This window comes from Antedon mediterranea, chromosome 2 (genome assembly GCF_964355755.1).
Source record: "Antedon mediterranea chromosome 2, ecAntMedi1.1, whole genome shotgun sequence".
NCBI classification, from domain to species: domain Eukaryota; kingdom Metazoa; phylum Echinodermata; class Crinoidea; order Comatulida; family Antedonidae; genus Antedon; species Antedon mediterranea.
In genome coordinates this window covers 25,539,092-25,559,725 of record NC_092671.1, presented here as the reverse complement: position 1 = coordinate 25,559,725, position 20,634 = coordinate 25,539,092, and the positions used below count along the sequence as shown (strand labels likewise).

Below are 20,634 nucleotides of genomic sequence, written 5' to 3'. Positions count from 1 at the left end.
TAACATTTTTGTTACCAGTGAGTGGTGAATTTACTATAGAATAATTTTGAAATACCAATTTTTTTTTTTAGTAAGTATATTTGCAATTTTATAATAATTTGTTTCTGCAGAGTTATGAAAGCAAGAATGAATAAAATTGTACTATGGTATACTGTTGTATTTTTATAATGAAAATATAGATTTAAAACCCTATAAGTCTTTAGAATAGGATTGTATATTTATAATGTAAATGGTATATTATAACGGGGTAGAGGCAATAGCTTAGGCTATTTTAATATTGATTTATTACATATACAATTTTGAATTTTGTATTAACTGTATACTGTGTTTGTCTAAAGGATTGTAAGGGCCTGTTGTTTCAATGTTTTTAAAACCGTATTTCCTTGCCAAGAGTCCTTTTAAAAACCAAAATAAAAATCCAATTTTAAAGCTTGGTTCCCACTAGAACGTAACGCAAGGACGTAAAATCAACGCAAGGGTTGCAACCAATGACAAGCAAAGTTATAGACAGTTAGCAATCACAAGCGAATAAGCCATCGCTTGTGATTGGTCAATTCACTTGCGTTGCGTTACGTCGTTGTGTTGTGTCACTAGTGGGAACCACGCTTAAATACGGTCCAATCAAGGTAATCTTACAGGCCTGAAAAGCTTTCACACGTTTGTTCCAAGGTAACAATTTGTTACAATGTGATTCATTTTGTGTGAATCCGGTATTAAACATGAATTTTGATCAATTCATAATTCATATTCATCTCTCTTTTTATATATTTATGGGCCTACAGTCAACCAAGGCAATCTAGATTGCATTGCGTCCCTTGAGCTGGCCCAGTATCTGGTTGTCTAATAAATTCTGGTATTCTAATGTTTTTAATTATAACTAAAATGAATTTGATAGCTTCCTGAGGAAAAGTTTTGGGTTTTTTGAGAATTTCAGGTTTTCATAGAGTCCAATAGGCCTATTGGAAGAGTTAACTCTATATAATTCACACAATATAATATTGTATAAATTAATAAGGTATGATGAATAAAAACAAATACATCATGTACAGCACAAAATAGCCATTTATGATTCTATGGAAGGTTGTACTGTATAACATTTCCTTTGTCAGGAGGCTACTAGTTTTTTGATATAAAAATTAATTTCATATAGTTTTTCAATTTCATTCCAATGTATGTTTGTTATGTTATTGTTGTCGACTTTTTCATTAAAAAACTGTTGTTTTTACCAGTCATTGTTTTTATCAAACCTTTTATCGAAAACATTTACAGTAACTGTATGATGGATACAGCTATAATTAATACTAGATGATGATATTTTCAAGGATCATCAGCAGAATAAATTTTGGTGGCAGTGATGAATCGATTACTTAGAATGGGATACACAGGATGTTCTCATAAAATTCCATAATAACTACAGTATTATACAGTAATTATAAAAAGTCGCATAAATTCCAATTTTGGTATACTATATAGTCTAGAGGGCGGGCTGCAAAATATTACAAGCGTTATCCCCTTTTTTTGTGGTCGGTCGACATTTTTCAGAAAATCGGCGAAAATGGCATCCATGCATAGTGGAAGTGGTCCTGATCCATGGACTCAATTTGCCTTAAACATTGGGCTAACTACGGTTGCTCATCCTCTTACTTATGTCAAAACACTTATACAGGTATAGGTCTAATTTGGTGTCATTCTAACTGTATGTAGTGTGTATACTCCTCTAAGAAATGTGTAGGCCTAGCTATAGGCCCTAAACCTGTACTGCTCTAGCTAGCTACTACTACTACTAGCCTAGGCTAGGTCTAGGACTAATAATAATAATACGATTGCGACCATCAATTGTGTGCAGGTTGTGAATCCATTAGTTAGGCTAGTATTTGTATCTATAACTGTAGGGCCTAGGCATTAGAAATTAGATAGGCCCGGGGATAGACCTAAGATTGTATCAAATAAAACGTTGGAAATAAGTAATAATATAGGCTAGGCCTAGCTAGCTGGCCTCTAGGGCCTACTAGGCCTAGCCTAGTATGAATATGATTAATTTTGACTCCTTTTTTATCTTGTATGTCGAGTTCATTAATAATTATTTGCACGATTGTTGCAGGCCCTAGGCCTAGGTATATGTAATATTTTTGAATGTTATTCTTTTTTGTTTAGCTAGCCTAGCCCTACTACTAGGCTAGCTATAAATTGTACAGTAGGCCCAGGGGTATTGGTGTTGCTAAAATAAGCAGACCGAGGCTAGTCTAGACCTAAATTAGGCATGTTTGATTGTGAACATAAAGTTGGTGACATTTTAAATCATTGCGATAAAAATCAACGGTGGGTTTGTAAGTGTGCTTTGGCCTAGCCTAAATACATTTTAATCACTTAACGATAATCTGAATATAGAATTTTTGGTTATTTATAAATCAGACCTTGTTTCGTTCAGGGATACCGTTTGGGAATTTTAATATGCACTTGTCAATCCTATGACCCACTATACAACCCCCGGGGAGAGGTAAGTCATGAATGCGTCATTTACAAATATTTACTGATGCAGGGGTGCGTCAAAAACCCTAGATGGTATGTCACGTCAATGAACAATGGTGGGTCAATTTCTGTCACTTTACCACCCACCATATATTATGGTCACAGTGTGTCAAAATGAGTACATTATGGTCACCTAAAGGTAAGTCACATTTTTGTTGCACAGGTGCATTATGGTATTCATAAGGTATGACATACATTGAAAAAATGGATGCACCTTTCCCGGGAGTCATATAGTGGGTCATACAATTATAAAAAGTGCATTAGATACTGTGTAGACATGAGAAAGAGGTGTATAAATGGTATTGTAAACAGGTTATAGTCCAAATGCACTACTAGTACTAGTTTCTTCTTTGAACTCAATTTACCAAAACCAGTTTTTTGAGACGTTATATGTTTAATACAGTACATTATTGTATATGTAATAATATTTTTTTTTTCATTTTGATTAATAGATTGGATTTGAACCTCTTCCTCAAAGAGAGGGGAGGAATATTTTTATGAGAAGAGTGACCTTCTTGCCAGGTTTCTTTGAATATGGTAATTATATAATTTTTTTTAGTTTTATTGTTTGAACTTCAGTTTCCTTGGCTCCCACATTCATATAGTTTTGATGGTTTCTAGGTCCAGTCGATGACCCATGACACATCATAAAATGAAGCTGAATGAAAGCTCTATATTGTGATGATAAATGAATAAATAACTTGCTTGCTTACTAATCCCAAGGTCGTTGGTTCATATCCTGCCTATTTCAGATTATTATGATTTTTCTCATGTCGAAAATGACTTAGATTTTGATCCACTAATTATGCACTTGTCAATTGTATAACCCATGAATACTATGAATGATGCACCCCTACGTCAAAAAAGTGGCTTACCTGTAGGTGACCATGACACAGCCATTTTGACGCACAGTGACAATGTTGTTCATAATAGGGTGGGTGGCAAAGTGACAAACATTGACACATCATTGTTCTGCACTTCTGCATCAATAATTATTTTTAAATGACGCATCCATGATGCATCTTTCCTGGGGGTCGTACAAATGACAAGTGCATTATGTTCAAACACCTGTAGATTGAAACACTTTAGAGTACCTTTTTCCACTCTGCCAACTACCAGGCCTACAGTACAATTTTCCATTTACATTAAATTTTGTTACCATATACAGCTGGTCATATCAAAAAGGTAGACGGCTTTACAGGCCTTTACCGTGGTCTGTGTCCTCGCATATGTGAAAGTATTGTGGGTAATTCTGTTTCTCAAGCTGTGCAAGAGGTATGTTTTGCATGTATTTTTGCTAATTTACATTTTCTTTAATGGTTATAATGTTTTGATATACTGTTTAGTTGCCTTTACAGTATGGAATAATAAAAGAATGTCTAGGGCACCCAGATAATTTCTTCACATTCAATTATATATTACCTAGTGATCTCAAGAGCCCTTTGGTACAACATTCTTATTCTAAGGGCGCTTTTATACAACATGCTAAATCAACACGGTTGTACACTGGCATGTTGTATAAACATGAATGGATTGCGTGTACTTAGGAATCCACCTGAAAAGGCTACCAAGACCGGCCAAATTTGGCCGGTTGGTTAGCTGTAGTAGCGTTTTTAAGTAACCTCAGGGGACAAGTCGCAGCAGAAGTTATAGCAGCAGACGTTTGGCTGTGACTGACCTTCATGTTCACAACACGGCATTTGACATTCATGTATGAACAGCTCAGTTTAGGGGATTGGCCTTTGTCTGTGAAAACATGCATACATAGTAGGCATGTAAAGTAAGAAGGGTGTTGTATAAACACAGCCTAATATTCTTTGATGGCAAAAACATTAAAAAAAAAAAAATTATTTACTATCATAGATATTATTTAGTCTGTATTTTACTTTAACAGAAATTGGATGATTTATTTCCAACGTCCGATTCAGCAAAGCAGAAGAAGTTTCGTGGATTAGGCAAGTCTGACGTTAAGACATTTACAATTGAGGTTTGTATCTATAAAAAACATTTTTTGAAAAGCAGATTCAAATTTAATTAAAGAAGGACATTATGTGGTGCAGTGAACTAAACATGTGGTATAGTCAACTGTTCACTGAACCATGGTAATGAAAATTGTTTTTTATGCTTTCATCAAATTAGATCTTGGCTATGTTTGGGATACAACTTGATCATTTATTACCCAAGAAAACAATTTTGATTTGCTAAATGAAGACATTTCTTACAGTTACGGTCATAAATTCTATCTAATGCAGCCAACTCTCCCAATACATAATGCTAGCCTAATATGTTCTTAATATTTCAATTAAAAAAAATTGTAAAACAGTATTTTAGACCTCAAGGTTTTGGAGAGTCTGGTATGTGGAGAGTTGAGAGAACAAACACTTTATAATTTTTTTAAAGTTATACAATTATATTATTAATAGTCTTAATACCTATTTCTAATTCATTTTAGACATCCAAGGTAATGGTTTCCAACTGTGTTGCTGTTATTATCAATCACCCATTTCATGTTGTAGCTGTTAGATCTATGGTACAATTTGTAGGGAAGGAAACACTGTACAGGTAACATTTACAACAACTTTCTGTCATTCATATTCAGGGGACACCTCAATTAAGGGGAAACTTTCTCATGAAAATATGTGTTTTACCACTATATCCAATCCCTATTCAGGGGGTACTACCCCTATTAAGTGGACACATTGTTCGGTCTTGGAGGTGTCCCGTAATAGGTGTTTTACTCTAATTGTGCCCATGTATGGCTTTGTTTGTGTATATAAATCCAAATTACCTAATAAAAGGCAGACGTATTTATAATATTAAGATAATAATCATGAAAATTGTTGTAGAGAAATGGAATATTTATTTCACTAAAAAAAAAAATTAAACAATAAGTAACATGTGTTTTGTGATTAATTAACAATCATGGTAGCTTATTGATTTTAAATATCCAGTTTGTATTTGAAAGAGAAATAAATGATTTTGCTAATAAAATCACAAATTACTGCAATGTTTTTATGTTTATTTTAAGGTATAATGTTTATTTACAATTCTTTTTTATTTTATTTAGTGGATGGTTTTCACCTTTTACACAAGTTTATAATGATAATGGAATTGCAGGATTTTTTGCGTAAGTAACTCTGTAAACTCTGCTGCACTTGACATAATGGTAAATACCTACTTATAATATTGCAGTACCTATTGTACATTTCATATGAGATAATATTATTGCATATTGTTCTTTTCATATTGAATCACATAATAGGCAATTGCATTTCATATAGATATATCACATAATAACAAATTATTTATTATTCTTTTTAATCCTATTGAATAATTTATTATATAATAAGAAATGTTTTATTGTTCATTGCATAATGAATAATGCATTGCACAAAAATCAATTATTGTTGCTCTTGAAAAGTAGTACTTTACATTTAATAGGCAATAAGGGCAAGTAATTAAAATGGTAATGATTCTGAATGGGCACTCGTTTCCTGGTTTTTAGAACCCAACTTTTCGAACTCCCCTTAAAGGGACGCGTTAATATGAAAATAAACATTATCAGGGTAACCCATTAGAGGACACCTCTGTTAAGGGGACGTATTGTTGGTGTACATGTCCCCTTATATAGGGAGAGGAGTGTTGCAGCGCCCATGTGGCGGCTCTATATTGCTCTGTGCATAACAACTTCGTATCTGTTTGCAGATGGTTTTTTTCATCAAATAAGTTTTACTGGATGCTGGAATAGCAAATTGAGCACCATATATTCACAAATTTCTTATGTGGAAATAATCATATCTTGGAGTAAATCGCAGTTGTTTTTCTTGTTGTTTCCTGAAGTTCAGCTAGGCCCTGCTTGTGCCTTTATTGTTTTAATTCAAACTCATCACTGCCCAAGAACAATGGTCTACTAGCATCAGTGGGAAGCTAGCCCTGTACTTTCAATCTGACTGTGCATATTGTTATGTAAATGACCTTGTACACCTCATGCTTGAAGATCTGCTGTTGTCATGCTAATTAGCTATAGCTCTGAGTTTCTTCATGGTTTACAGGGCTGTGTAACCAACAACAATAACAGTTGTGAACTTCTTGAAGAATCTTGCTTAATTATACAATCTTTTAAGTTGAACTCCAGTAGCTGTAGTATCCACCTATTACCAAGGAGGCCAAAAAGAAAAACCAGGCGTGGTACAAGAGCTGGGCGTGACAAACACACTAAAAACAATCTATCATTTCCGGACTTATCATCAAACTCTCTCTTATCTAAAAACAATATTAAATTTTGCAGTATTAATACAAGATCCGTTCGGAACAAAACAACAGAACATAATCTGGATGTTGTTGCCCTTTCGGAAACGTGGCTTAAACCAGAAGACACATCAGTTATAGGAAATATTACACCCAACGGATACTCTCTCAAACATGCTCCCCGTGCTGGTACTAAAAGAGGTGGTGGAGTTGCACTTCTTTACAAGGAAAGCATAGCGGTTAAATGTTATGACACGGGATTATTACCAAAATCATTTGAACTGCTAAATGTGGAAATAGTCAGCAATGCATCCTCAGTTTTCCTCGTAGCAGTATATCGTCCTCAAAGCAAATCAACGGGTTGCAGTCTAAATGTTTTCACTGAAGAATTCTCAACTTTGGTTGATCACTATGTATTGAAGCCGGCTCCCATACTATTCATTGGAGACTTTAACATCCATGTGGATATGCCAAATGATGCAGATGCAATTCATTTTCGGAATCTACTTGTAGCAAGCAGTCTTCAACAGCATGTGTCTACACCTACACACCGACATGGTCATACATTAGACTTGCTGATCACTCGTTCATCTGATCCTCCTGTTTTCTCAAACCTTAATGTCATTGATGGTATATCAGATCACTATGCAATCACATGTAATCTCCTTATCAAGAAGCCACCCGTAATCACTAAATCCATCGAAACTCGTCATTGGAATGCTATAAATTTTGAGACATTATGTAAAGATATCACACAGTCTGATCTCGGAACTTCGCTCTCAAATCTTGATTTATCAAGTAAAGTACGACTATATGTCACCACTTTGAGTGAACTTCTTGACAAACACGCACCACCGAAAAAGAGAACAGTAAAGGTCCGACCAAACACTAGTTGGTATAACAGTGACATCTATGCTGAGAAAAGAACAAAGCGTAAGCTTGAAAAGAAATGGAGAATCTCTCATCTGGAAATAGATCGTCAAGCTTACATTGCACAGAAGAGGAATGTAAATTCCTCATCGGTGGTCCGGAATCTGGGAATCATGCTGGATAGTAATCTCACTATGGAAGCACAAATAACAACTGTATCCAAAGCAGCATGCATATCGATTAGGAACCTTGGTCGTATTCGCGGTAATCTTAACAAGAAAACAGCTGAATTGATTGTACACTCATTTGTCACTTCTAAAATTGACATTGGTAATGCCTTGTTGTTTGGCATACCAAAATCTCAAATACAACGTTTGCAGCGCTTGCAAAATATGGCAGCTAGAATTGTAACTTAAATACAAAATCAAACGCTCACATAACTCCTGTCCTGATGGATTTGCATTGGTTGCCTGTTCAACAACGTATTAAGTACAAACTTGCGTTGTTTGTATTCAAGATAGTAAATGACAGTGCTCCTGCTTATTTATCTGACCTTGTGGATCGTTACGAATCATCCCGTAGAGGCCTACGATCATTGTCACAAAACCTTCTTCAAGAGCGTAGAGCGAAAAATCAGTGGGGTCAGAGATCTTTTTACGTTGCGGCCGCAAGTGTATGGAACAGCTTACCAGCAACAGTTAAATGCTCAACTAGTCTAAACAGTTTCAAGACCAACCTAAAGACGTCGCTATTCGCTGATGTTCTCGCACGTTGTTAATGCACAAAGCGCCATGAGCGCCACATGGGTGGAGGATACCGGCGCTATATAAGTTTTCATTTATTATTATTTATTATTATAGGGCGTCTACTGTCCATGAATGCCAATCCAATTTGGAGGAAATAATTTACACATTTTACATCAATTCAAGTGGTAAAACTGTTATATTTTGTCTTTACAGTGGCTTGGCTCCAAGACTACTACTTGAGATTAGCTCTCTATGGTTAGCGAGGGCGCTGTATTACCTTCTCAATAATTATATACTTGATGAACAGGTTAGAGAAATAGTTTTCTATTTCACTATTGAGGAAATAGGTTGATGTACATATTCTTTATTTGAAATTGTCAAACTTTATTATTATTTCCAATGTTATTCTTATGCCTTTGAATTTTCTCTGTTCTTATAGTGAATGTCAAGGGTTATTTTATTGTTATTTTAATATTGTATTCAATATTGCTTACTTTGTTGCAACAAAGAATTTGAATATAGTATAATGATCTCTCCTCACAGATGTCATCTGTCTAATTTATGCTCAAAATGTTGATATGTTGTGCATATAATTAAAAACTGTGGGTGGAATCAGCACTTTTTCATTTTGGAAATTTGAGTTTAAGAGTACAATTTCTGGGCAACTAAAGGTTCATAATCTTCTAGTTTTGATTTTGCCCACATATTAACATTTAAATCCATTGTAAGGATGACAATAGCTATTCAATCGAATTTGAACAACATATATCCCTTGGTCTAATGGTAGGTTGTTAAGCAGATGAATCTGAGGTGGAATATTTGTTTTGGGTGATTGTTATCACTCAAAGAATTTCATTTTTCCATCATTTATTTTAGTCTCTCCTTCTTTGACTTCATTTGTATTCATATCAATTTATTTATTTATTTCTTTTTAGACTCATAATGTGACAGAACTGCGAAGCTACAGCCGTGCAATAACAGGGGTATGCTTGTTACACCACATATATTATTTAACTTTTGTGAAAATTAAAATATCAAACAATCAAACGGTTTCTATATTGCTATATGATCATTGTTTACCCCTACTAGGTAAAACTATTATTTAAACTTTCTGAAAATGAAAATATTGTTTATATATTGCTATATGATCATTGTTTACTGTAATAATTGAGAAAATTTAATAAAATGAATAAGTTTTTTAATTTATTTAATTCGGCACGAGACATTTAAAAAATTATGTTGAGCTTGGAAATAGCGAACATGCTAGTTTTTGTCGTAAAGTGACATAAATTATGTATATTTCAAATAAATGATGGCAAATTCAACACATGAGATGTTCTTGTCTAGCCGTATCTCTATTATAACTACATTTTATTATTACAGTTCTTTGCCAGCATGATAACATATCCACTTGGTCTTATAAGTAATATCATGGCTGTCAATAATTCTGGGTAAGATTTTTTCAGTCTTTGAAATATGTATTAGAATGTAATTGAAGCTAAAATTATGTCCAATTTTCTTACGATTATGCCTCTTTCTCTTTTTAGGAGATTTTAATACCTACTGAGTACAAGTATTATACTTAAGTTCTTTTACCAATGTCGTTCCTTCAAAACCTCTAATTATGCTTTAGAAAATTACATTATTTTCAAAATTTAAGGTCTTCCTTTCTAAGTTCTTTGTTTGTTTGAAATGGTTTTCATTGGTATTTGTTTTTCTTGAGTTTTTAGTCCAGGAGTATTAGACTTTGAGGTAGAAATAAATATGCTAAAGCTGAATTTTTCAGGATAGGTCCCTAATGTTGTCTGAAACAACATACTAAAAGTCCCCGGGTTTCCCCGTTGTGCTTCAACCAGATTGGGCCATTTTTCAAAATGGCGGCCATCTTAAAATTATTTACCATATGCTGACAACCAGTAGATGTAAGTAAACAATCTTGGTGTCAAAATACTCAGAAGACCCATATTTATATTCACTGTAATGAGAAAGTTTAACAAAAAATGGTCAGAAATGTTTTGACCTTTGACCCTAAATTTGGATTATCTCAATATCTCATCAACGACTGGCCATAGAGACTTCAAAGTTGTCCCAAATTATTCAGAATGCCCAACTTTCTATTCACTTTAATGAAAGAAAAATACCAAATTCCTTTAGAAACCTTCTATTTTGACCTTTGAACTATTGACCTAGACATATTTTAATTGTATAGACATCTTGGTGATCAATAGGAGTACACAAGCGAAATTGGTGTCAAAATACTCAGAAGACCCATATTTATATTCATTATAATGGAAAAGTTTTTAAAAAAATGACCGGAAATGCATGTTTTGAACTTTGACCCTAAATTTGTATTATATCTCATCAACGACTGGCCGTAGAGACTTCAAAGTTGTCCCAAATTATTCGGAATGCCCAACTTTCTATTCACTTTAATGAAAGAAAAATACCAAATTCCTTTAGAAACCTTCTATTTTGACCTTTGAACCCTTGATCTGGTCATATTTTATACCAAAATTGTATAGAAATCTTGGTGATCGATAGGAATACATAAGGGAATTTGGTGTCAAAATACTCCAAAACACCCATGTTTCTTTTTACTCTTATAGAAATAATGTACTAAATGCTATTGAAAGTGTTTTGACCTTTGACCTTAATCATTACATTTTAATGAGAATTAGTCTTATTTCGTGCCTAGCTTACCTGTATAAACCGACAATAGCCCGTGCTCTCCAGAGGGAGGGCTTAGATGCAAAAAGTTAAATTTAAGTTGACATAAAGATAGACAGAATCTAACAATTCATCAGTATGGCCATTGCCATGAGAGGTAAAATTCATTCCAAATTGCTCAGATGCTAAACAGACAAACCAAGCCCCAATTTTAAACTATATACTGTATATATGATACATTTTACTGTCTGTTTGGGCTTTAGCCTGTTTTCACTTCTTTTATTCATTAGTAACCAAACAAATGTTATTATTTATTTATTCTTGAAATATTAAGGTTAGAAATTAGTCCTTCAAAAAATGCCACGCATTCTCTATATGGCTAATGTCCATGTTTAAACTTTGGAGCTACACCAATTCTGAAATGTTTCCTCTTCGGCAGTGTCATTTAATATATAGCAGAGACCACTACTGGTTGATTTGACACACACTTATTGGTAAAATTGTTGGTTTTTTTTCAATTGAGCTGCACTAATACATTTCTTTGTGTATATAGGTCTGGAGTACATAATTCATCTTATAACATTTTTTAAATTGTCTAAAACTGCACACTGTACATAGTCACCCACCCAACCATTTATCAAGGTCTCAGTCTAAGTCTCATTTTAGGCTCTAGTCATACGACAGTACCTCCGATCCAGCCCACGAATTTCACGTCGGCAATCGGCAATTGCCGACCTTATTGCCGACCTTAAATTGTCAGAGGACGGCAAGAGATTGCCGACCTAGAAACTAGGCTAGATCCCTCCTTTCAAGCCTCCTAGCAACAACATGGTACTTTAAGGGATCGTATCATTGAAATTTTAACAGGCATATTCACCACCATGTTGTGTTTAGTTAACAAACCATGGAATTAAGATGATCCCTGAATTCACTCAACCATTACATCATTTTGTGTGTGAGCTGCATGCTTTCCTATCAAGCAAGCTGGCTGGGCACAGTGCTGCGCGCCACAGAGCTGTGTATGGGAATACCCTGTTATGCCAAGCAAGCAACTATGCTCTGTGTACAGCTAGCTCCAGAACGGGCTCCAGAACCATGATGTTCACCAATTAATTATCAAATAGAATTTATCTTGTAGATTTTAGTGTTAGGTTTTTATATTTTTTTTTAGTTAATTTTGCTAGTTCTTTTTGCATAACATATAGCTAGGGAGGCTAGGCCTAGCTAGGCCTTTTTTAGGTTAGCAAGAGGTTTAGACCTTGGGGTGAATTTTCTATTTTTAGAACTGCCGAGACTGCCGACCTTGGCGAATTTAAGGTCGGCAATTTTTTGCCGACCTTCTTTTTTCTGAATTTCGTGGGCTGCCGATCAGTGGCGTATCCAGTAGGGGGGCCGGGGGGGCCCGGGCCCCCCTGATTTCGTTTCCGTCGGCACATCATCGCGGCCGTCGGCAAACAAAGGTGCCGGGGAAAAAAATAAACTATTTATTCTGACAATAATTGAACTGTAAACATAATTCTTTTGAGTGTTTGTTTATTTACATATCATATCATCATTGATCCCTTCAGATCAACTATTTTTTATTTTCATTACATCTAACGAAACACGTAAAAAATGTGTAGCACGTACGTACGGCCGTACGCGGTAGATTGTTTACTCAAAAGTCTTTGACCTTACCCTAAAACCTTGTTTTTGCATGCAGTTGAGCCTCTCATGACCTGGGATTTGTATGTCTTCCTACGCTAAGAGATTATATAGTTCCACATGCCATGTGCTTTTTTGTCTAAGATATATTTATTATAAGTGCCAAAAACCCGGTTTTTTTTTCTCGATATGAGGCCTTTATTATTCAAAATTTTTAAAGAAAAAGCACATATACCATAAAAAATATCCATGTAGGCCCTATTTCATTTTTGGAACAGAATATTCCGTGAGGCTCAACTACAAAACCACCATTTTGTGATATGATGTCATCGTAAGCCAATCAAAGCTGAGCTTTCTCGCGATTGGCATTGCTCACGGTTGAATGAGTTAGGATTCTAGCTGATTTGATTGGTGGATGCGAATCACCCGCAGCGGAATGTTTTCTCTCGCGCGTGTACCATGAATCTCTCTGATCGTTACTACACAAAGTTAGAGCAATGAATTTGTCCGAATTCCGTTAAGTAAACAACTTTATATATTTTATAAGCATTTAATAACATGTTTTATTGATATTTGCAATGGTGATATATAAAATAAATTACTAAAAAACGTAATTATATGTAATTATTTTAACCAAAAATGGCGTAGTTAATAGAATTGTCGACTGAGGCCGCAAATTGTTTTACTTCTTTCGTGGCTAAAAACGATCATTTTCGGCGATGTTTTAGACCCTATATTTCGAAAACTACAAATCAGATTTTCCTAATTCTTTCTTTATTGTAATATGAATATAACATACTAACAGATAATGTTGGTTTGGTTTTAATTTTGCATCGTTATCCCATATAAGACAATAGACTATGTAATCCTAGAAAATATATTGATCAGAGACGTCGTGTATGTACAGCAGATAATGACACCAATTTTGTTGGCAAATTGGCAATTCCCGGCCCCCCCAACTTCAAAATCCTGGATACGCCACTGCCTCCGATTCTTATCTGATATGATGCAATTTAATTTTAAAAGAATTATTGCATTTATCTTTAAGAGTTTCATATTGTATTTTATTATTTAGGTGATTTGTCAAATGACACATTGTGACCCTTTGATACCTGAAATTATGGCCTCATATCTATATTGATGAATATTATTATTCGTCCATCGGACATTTTTTCTAGGCTGTTTCAGATAAATTTGACATCTCATGGCATGATGAATGGTATGATATGTCCATCATGCTATTTGGGACTTAAATTATTAAATTATAATCTAGTGATTAAAGTCAAAGGTAAAAAAACATGGGTGTTTTGGAATATTTTGACAACAAATTCGCTTATGTATTCCTATCGATCACCAAGATTTCTATATAATTATGATATAAAATATTGTATTGGCCAGATCAATAGTTCAAATGGCAAAATAGGTGGTTTCTAAAGGCTTTTAGTATTTTTCTTTAACTACAGTGAATAGAGAGTTGGGCACACTGCTTAATTTAGGACAATTTTGAAGTCTCTACGGCCAGCAGTTGATGCGGTATTGAGATAACCCTAATTTAGGGTCAAAGTTATAAATTTTGAAACCAATTTCGTATCCTATCGATCACCAAGATGTCTATAAAAATAAATATGCCTATGTCAATAGTTCAAAGGTCAAAATAGAAGGTTTCTAAAGGTTTTTGGTACTTTTCTTTCATTAAAGTAAATAGAAAGTTGGGCATTCCGAATAATTTGGGACAACTTTGAAGTCTCTACGGCCAGTCGTTGATGAGATATTGAGATAATCCAAATTTAGGGTCAAAGTTCAAAACATGCATTTCCGGTCATTTTTTTAAAACCTTTTCCATTATAATGAATATAAATATGGGTCTTCTGAGTATTTTGACACCAATTTCGCTTATGTACTCCTATCGATCACCAAGATGTCTATAAAATTAAAATATGCTTAGGTCAATAGTTCAAAGGTCAGAATAGAAGGTTTCTAAAGGAATTTAGTATTCTTCTTTCATTAGAGTGAATAGAAAGTTGGGCATTCTGAATAATTTGGGACAATTTTGAACTCTCAACGGCCAGTCGTTGATGAGATATTGAGATAATCCAAATTTATGGTCAAAGGTCAAAACAGGCATTTCCGGTCATTTTTTTAAAAACTTCTCCATTACAGTGAATATAAATATTGGTCTTCTGAGTATTTTGACACCAAAATTGTTTACTTACACCTACTGGTTGTCAAAATATGGTAAATAATGTTAAGATGGCCGCCATTTTGAAAAAAATGGCCCAATCAGGTTGAAGCACAACGGGGAAACCCGGGGACTTTTAGTATGTTGTTCCAGACAACATTGGGGACCTATCCTGAAAAATTCAGCTTTAGCATATTTATTTCTACCTTTGGCCCTTTTTTTGTCTAATACTCCTGGACTATTTGTTTTCATCGACATTTTCATTGTTTTTTTTTAGCCTTGCAGCTTCTAGGCAACCTTACATGCCAACATATACTAACTGGCTTGACTGTTGTGAAGCTCTACGAAGAGATGTAAGTAAAAACAGGGAGAAAATTAACATATTAAAGATATTTCTCTTAGATATTGGCCTCTAAATATTTAAAATTAGATAATAACTCTATTGTCTTGTATTATCGTCAAAAAAACATATATTAAAAGTATGAAAATTATCTCAACAAATTTTATAATAATTTAATAATCATCATATGACATGGCTGCAGTAGGTCTATAGTGTATAATAATGGTCGCATACGTCTGTTTATAGTTTATCTGTCCACTTCGGTCTTTATAATAATCATCACATGACATGGCTACAGTAGGTCTATCGTGTATAATAATGGTCGCATACGTCTGTTTAAAGTTAATCCGTCCACTTCAGTCTTTATAATAATCATGATATGACATGGCTGCAGTAGGTCTATAGTGTATAATAATGGTCGCATACGTCTGTTTATAGTTAATCCGTCCACTTCAGTCTTTATAATAATATTGATGCTAAAAAATTATATTTTCTTTTTTGGTTATAAATTTTAAGGAGCATGTCTTGCTGTTTAATCAAACTATAAGCCTATCTGGGTCTAACCCAAGCTAGGTTTGCAGACGCACTTATGACCCAGTATGTTTGCTCAATGCGATTAAAATCCAAAGATAAAAGTTTACCAAAATCATGAACTTAAATTTTGACCGCTGCTGTCGATAACCATGTATTTCCCATGGCCTTATAGTAGATACACTTGATTTACAATACCTTACTCCTATTTAGGGAACACCTATTAACACAATGATCAACCTTTTTTAATAATATTAAACGAATGAAGGTCATGTTTAACCACTACAGCCGACCCCCAATTAAAGGGACACTTTGTCCTGTCCGGAACGTATCCCCCTTAATATAGGTGCTAATGCATAGTGTATTCTTTTACTTTGTGTAAGTGTAGACTGGTTCATTTCTAGTACAGTAGATAGTACATCGATTTAATTAGTAATACATTTAATATTTTTTTTATCTAGGGTGATCTGAAACGAGGTTCCAGCATATTCTGGAGACAGGTTCCAAAAGGGCGAAGCAGAGGAGCAATCAAACTAAACTAAAACAAATCTTGCTTTTAAAATATTTTGATCTGCTTTCATTAACAGCTAAATTATGGGTATTAAGAAAATGTGTAGTAGTTTATAGTTGATCCAATTTAACTAGGCAATAACAATAATTGTGATAAAGTTTTAAACAATTAATCCAAAAAGTATATTTCAATATAGGGACCTTAAAATGGATAAAATTTACACAAAATTGTATTTGAAATATATTTTCAAGTACTTTGATGTTTTTAATTTTAGAGCTTCAGTATTCTGTATACAACTTCTGCACCAATTACATCATGATACCATGTGACATCATGATACCATGTGACATCATGATACCATGTGACATTCAATTTCAATATGAATTTCTAAAAGTAGTTCTTCAGAATTTGACGACATTTTGTTTTCATGACATGTATAGTATACTACGTGACTATCGTGTCAAAAGTCATTTTGCACACTCTCAGAAACATGTGAACCTGCACAGAATAATTTGGGATCAATCGCTTTGTAGTGCTTGTCGTGTCATGCAAATGGTGACCATCGAGTCGAAAAGTTATTCTGTGCACACTCAAAAAGAGGAGCCAACGCAGAATGACTGCTGAACTCAATAGCCATGTAGTTGCTTGCTGTCAAGTTTGCTATATTACAAGAGTTGTTAAAGTATGGAGAAGCTATTTAGATATAAATTTACCAAGAAGTTGTATCTAATATTACTGACTTTACTATCAGTGAAAAGCAACATAGAAAAAAATCTTTTTATAATTCTATATCAAATGGATTACATTATTTGTGAGAATAACATTTTGTTTCTTCTATATATTAAATTTCTAAGTGTGTGCACAGCAATCTAAATATTTTCACTGTTCATATTTTGTTTATTCACTTGTGTATGTAATTCAAGGAGGAATTAGTTTTAAATTTATTCCTTCTTAGTTTATTTAAATTGTTCTTAGGTCACATTTCCTTGTTTCCATCATTTTCCCTAAACTAAATACATTAACACTATCAAACTTTATGTGACAAAACAATGTGATGTTCTCATATATAGACATGATGATGTATCACATTACAAGACAGAGCTTAACAATAAGGAATAATTATTGAAAGAATATATGATACAGCAGAACCGTCCATCTGAACACTCACATTTATTAATTGAACACACAGTACAGCCAACTGCTATTTAGAGTTTCTAATTTATTTGATGTTTTAATGGTTTGTATCATATATTTTGGTATGAAAGAATGTATAATATAGTGGAACCTATCTTTTGAAACCACCAAATTCAGGAGAAATCCCTATTAAAGGCCCATTTACACTAGGACGATAACGATGGACGATAAATAGACAAATGTGCATTTTTCATACATAAAACAAAAGAAATATAAAAACTTTTCATTCTAGAACTTTAGAATAACCTTCTATGCTTCCTTTGATGAAAATGATATTTTCACACGTTCAATCAAATGACGTCATGATTAGTAAGAGCAATAATATCGTGACAATACAACGATTTTATTGTTTTTATTTATCATGACGTCATTTGATTGGAATTTTAAAAATATTATTTTCATCAAAGACAGCATAAATGATTATCCTATAGTTCTAGAACGAAAACCTTTCTTTATTTTGTTTTATGTAAAAAAATGCATGTTTATATATTTATCGTCCATCGTTATCGTCCTAGTGTAAATGGGCCTTTAGGGAACACTTCCCTGTGAAGCATACAAGGGGAAATATATGTAACATTATGGCAAACCCATTTTCAAGGGACATCCCTATTAAGAGGATACTTTTTTCAGTCCCAAAGTTGTTCCCTTAATAGGGTTTCTGCTGTACATAAATCCAAGCAATGAAACACATCTAGGATTCAATATACCTACTGTTAATACTACTATTTTGAATACTACAACAGTAGTTTATGGGTGCTTATAATTTGTACTACCATATCCCATCTAACTTTCAATTTTTAATTATGCAAGTTACAAACTTTTTCGATTTTCTGTGTTTTACCTTTTATATGTCAGTTCGTAAGATCATTTAAGATTTATTAGATTATTTTGCATAAGATTTTACAAAAATATAATAAATTTTCACCCTTAAAGTTATTTAAAGGTGATTTTGAATTGCACTAAAGCATGTGTCGACCTGCAACTGAAAGCAACTCAACTAATACCTGCCATTGTGTTACTAAGCTCTGCCTACACTATCCAACTTGATGTGACAAGAAATGTGATGTACCCATATATGGACAACATAATGATTTATCACTACCATATTTGGGCATATCACCCGCATCACACTTGTAGGCAGTGCTTTACTTGAGTCAGTCGGGTTCAGTTGCTTTAAAGGCTGGTTCAGTTGCTTTAAAGGCTAGTTCACACTGGACAATTTACACATGAATTTTGATGCAACGAATGATTTCAGTGCGAACATCCAATCGAATGCGTCAGGCGATTTTTAACTTCAAGAACTGCATTTCGAGCTCACAAAGGCTCGCGAGTGACTTCTCTTTGAAAAACTTTTGTGCAACTCGCTTCTTCGTTTTGACGCTTTCTGCTTGTCGCTTCGTGTCTAGATGTTCAGTGCGTACTGGCCTTTGTGTCGATAAATTTATGTTCAGTTGCCTAATTCCATTATACTTTAGTGATATTATTTTTGGATATATTAACTATAGTAACCAAACTGAATGATTTGATATGCAAAAATTAAAATATTTGCTTTGTTTCAATCATTTTTTTAATGACATTTTGTTCTTATGTACCGTAAATGATATAAAAAGGTTTTTGTCCAATAAAAGCCACATTAAAATGTATCTCAATGTTTTTGCCGATGTACTTTATGTTTTATGTTGCAAGACTTGATTGAAAATATGTTGTACCTGTATGTTGATTTAAGACTATTTCAATCAATGGCACATCTGGAGGATGGGGTCAGAAGTCTTTTCTTGAATGTCTGGTGTTCACCAGATGTCTTTTCTTGAATGGCTGGTGTTCCCCAGAAGTCTTTTCTTGAATGGCTGTGTGTTCACCAGATGTCTTTTCTTGAATGGCTGTGTGTTCACCAGATGTCTTTTCTTGATTGAATGTCTGATGTTCACCAGATGACTTTTCTTGAATGGCTGGTGTGTCAACCAGATGTCTTTTCTTGAATGGCTGGTGTTCACCAGATGTCTTTTCTTGAATGTCTGGTGTTCACCAGTCTTTTCTTGAATGTCTCGTGTTCACCAGAAGTCTTTTCTTGAATGTCCGGTGTTCTCCAGAAGTCTTTTCTTGAAAGAAATGAATTGTATCGGCGACCTGATTTAAAATACCACCTAGCTTGGGAATTCTACTCAAATAAATAAGCAATAGGATTCACACTGAAACCTAGACACGTTTTTATAGACACTCACACGCATGCTGATGCCGATGTTCCACCATTTACAGTGTGACTTAGACACGTTTTTATAGACACTCACACTCATGCTGATGCCCATGTTCCACCATTTACAGTGTGACTTAGACACGTTTTTATAGACACTCACACTCATGCTGATGCCCATGTTCCACCATTTACAGTGTGACTTAGACACGTTTTTATAGACACTCACACTCATGCTGATGCCCATGTTCCACCATTTACAGTGTGACTTAGACACGTTTTTATAGACACTCACACTCATGCTGATGCCCATGTTCCACCATTTACAGTGTGACTTAGACACGTTTTTATCACACATGCATGCTGATGCCCATGTTCTACCATTTACAGTGTGACTTAGAAACCACAAACAAATGCAGTATCTGAAAGTCAATATTTCAAACTATAGATTTATTTACTTTCTGTTATCGTTTCTTAATTAATAAGTACACTAATAAAATCATTATGGCTTGTAGCTGCACTGACTTCAGTTTTCCATTCAATGATAAATGATCACCCTTTTGTTCATATTTAAAACACTTCCATGATGATAAGTGTATATATAATCGAGTTCGAACAATACCATGAAAGCCCCAGTGGTCTAATGGTTAGGACATCTGCATATCAAGCAGGCGGTCCGAGTTCGAGTCTCGGTTGGGGCGACTTTTTCTCATTCTCACAGATTTCCTCATCTTTATCGTTTCAAATTAATTAATTAAATTTCAGTATATCACCGGGCGGTTTAGAATTAATGTTCTTTGCCTCTTGTGTTTATATATATATATATATATTAAATCCAAACTTCAATGAATAAGCATGCCTGATCGAAGGCATGACATTTTACTTTAAGCCTCATGGGACAATGATTTTTTTATGATACTTTATATAATACAGTTAGGCTGATTGTTTGGCGGATTTTTTTATTTATTAATTATGTATTATAGA

General features: G+C 34.1%; 1 protein-coding gene across 1 annotated transcript; it reads left to right on the top strand.

The window, feature by feature from the left end:
• The first annotated feature begins 1,528 nt into the window (after positions 1-1,528).
• On the top strand, positions 1,529-19,102 carry LOC140040783 (mitochondrial carrier homolog 2-like). Its single transcript, XM_072086956.1, has 11 exons — positions 1,529-1,666; positions 2,982-3,066; positions 3,698-3,804; positions 4,424-4,516; positions 4,982-5,091; positions 5,597-5,656; positions 8,607-8,700; positions 9,329-9,376; positions 9,777-9,844; positions 15,161-15,236; positions 16,216-19,102. The coding sequence occupies exons 1-11, from the start codon at positions 1,556-1,558 to the stop codon at positions 16,294-16,296; spliced, it is 933 nt and encodes a 310-aa protein (XP_071943057.1). The 5' UTR covers positions 1,529-1,555; the 3' UTR covers positions 16,297-19,102.
• The last annotated feature ends 1,532 nt before the right edge of the window (positions 19,103-20,634 follow it).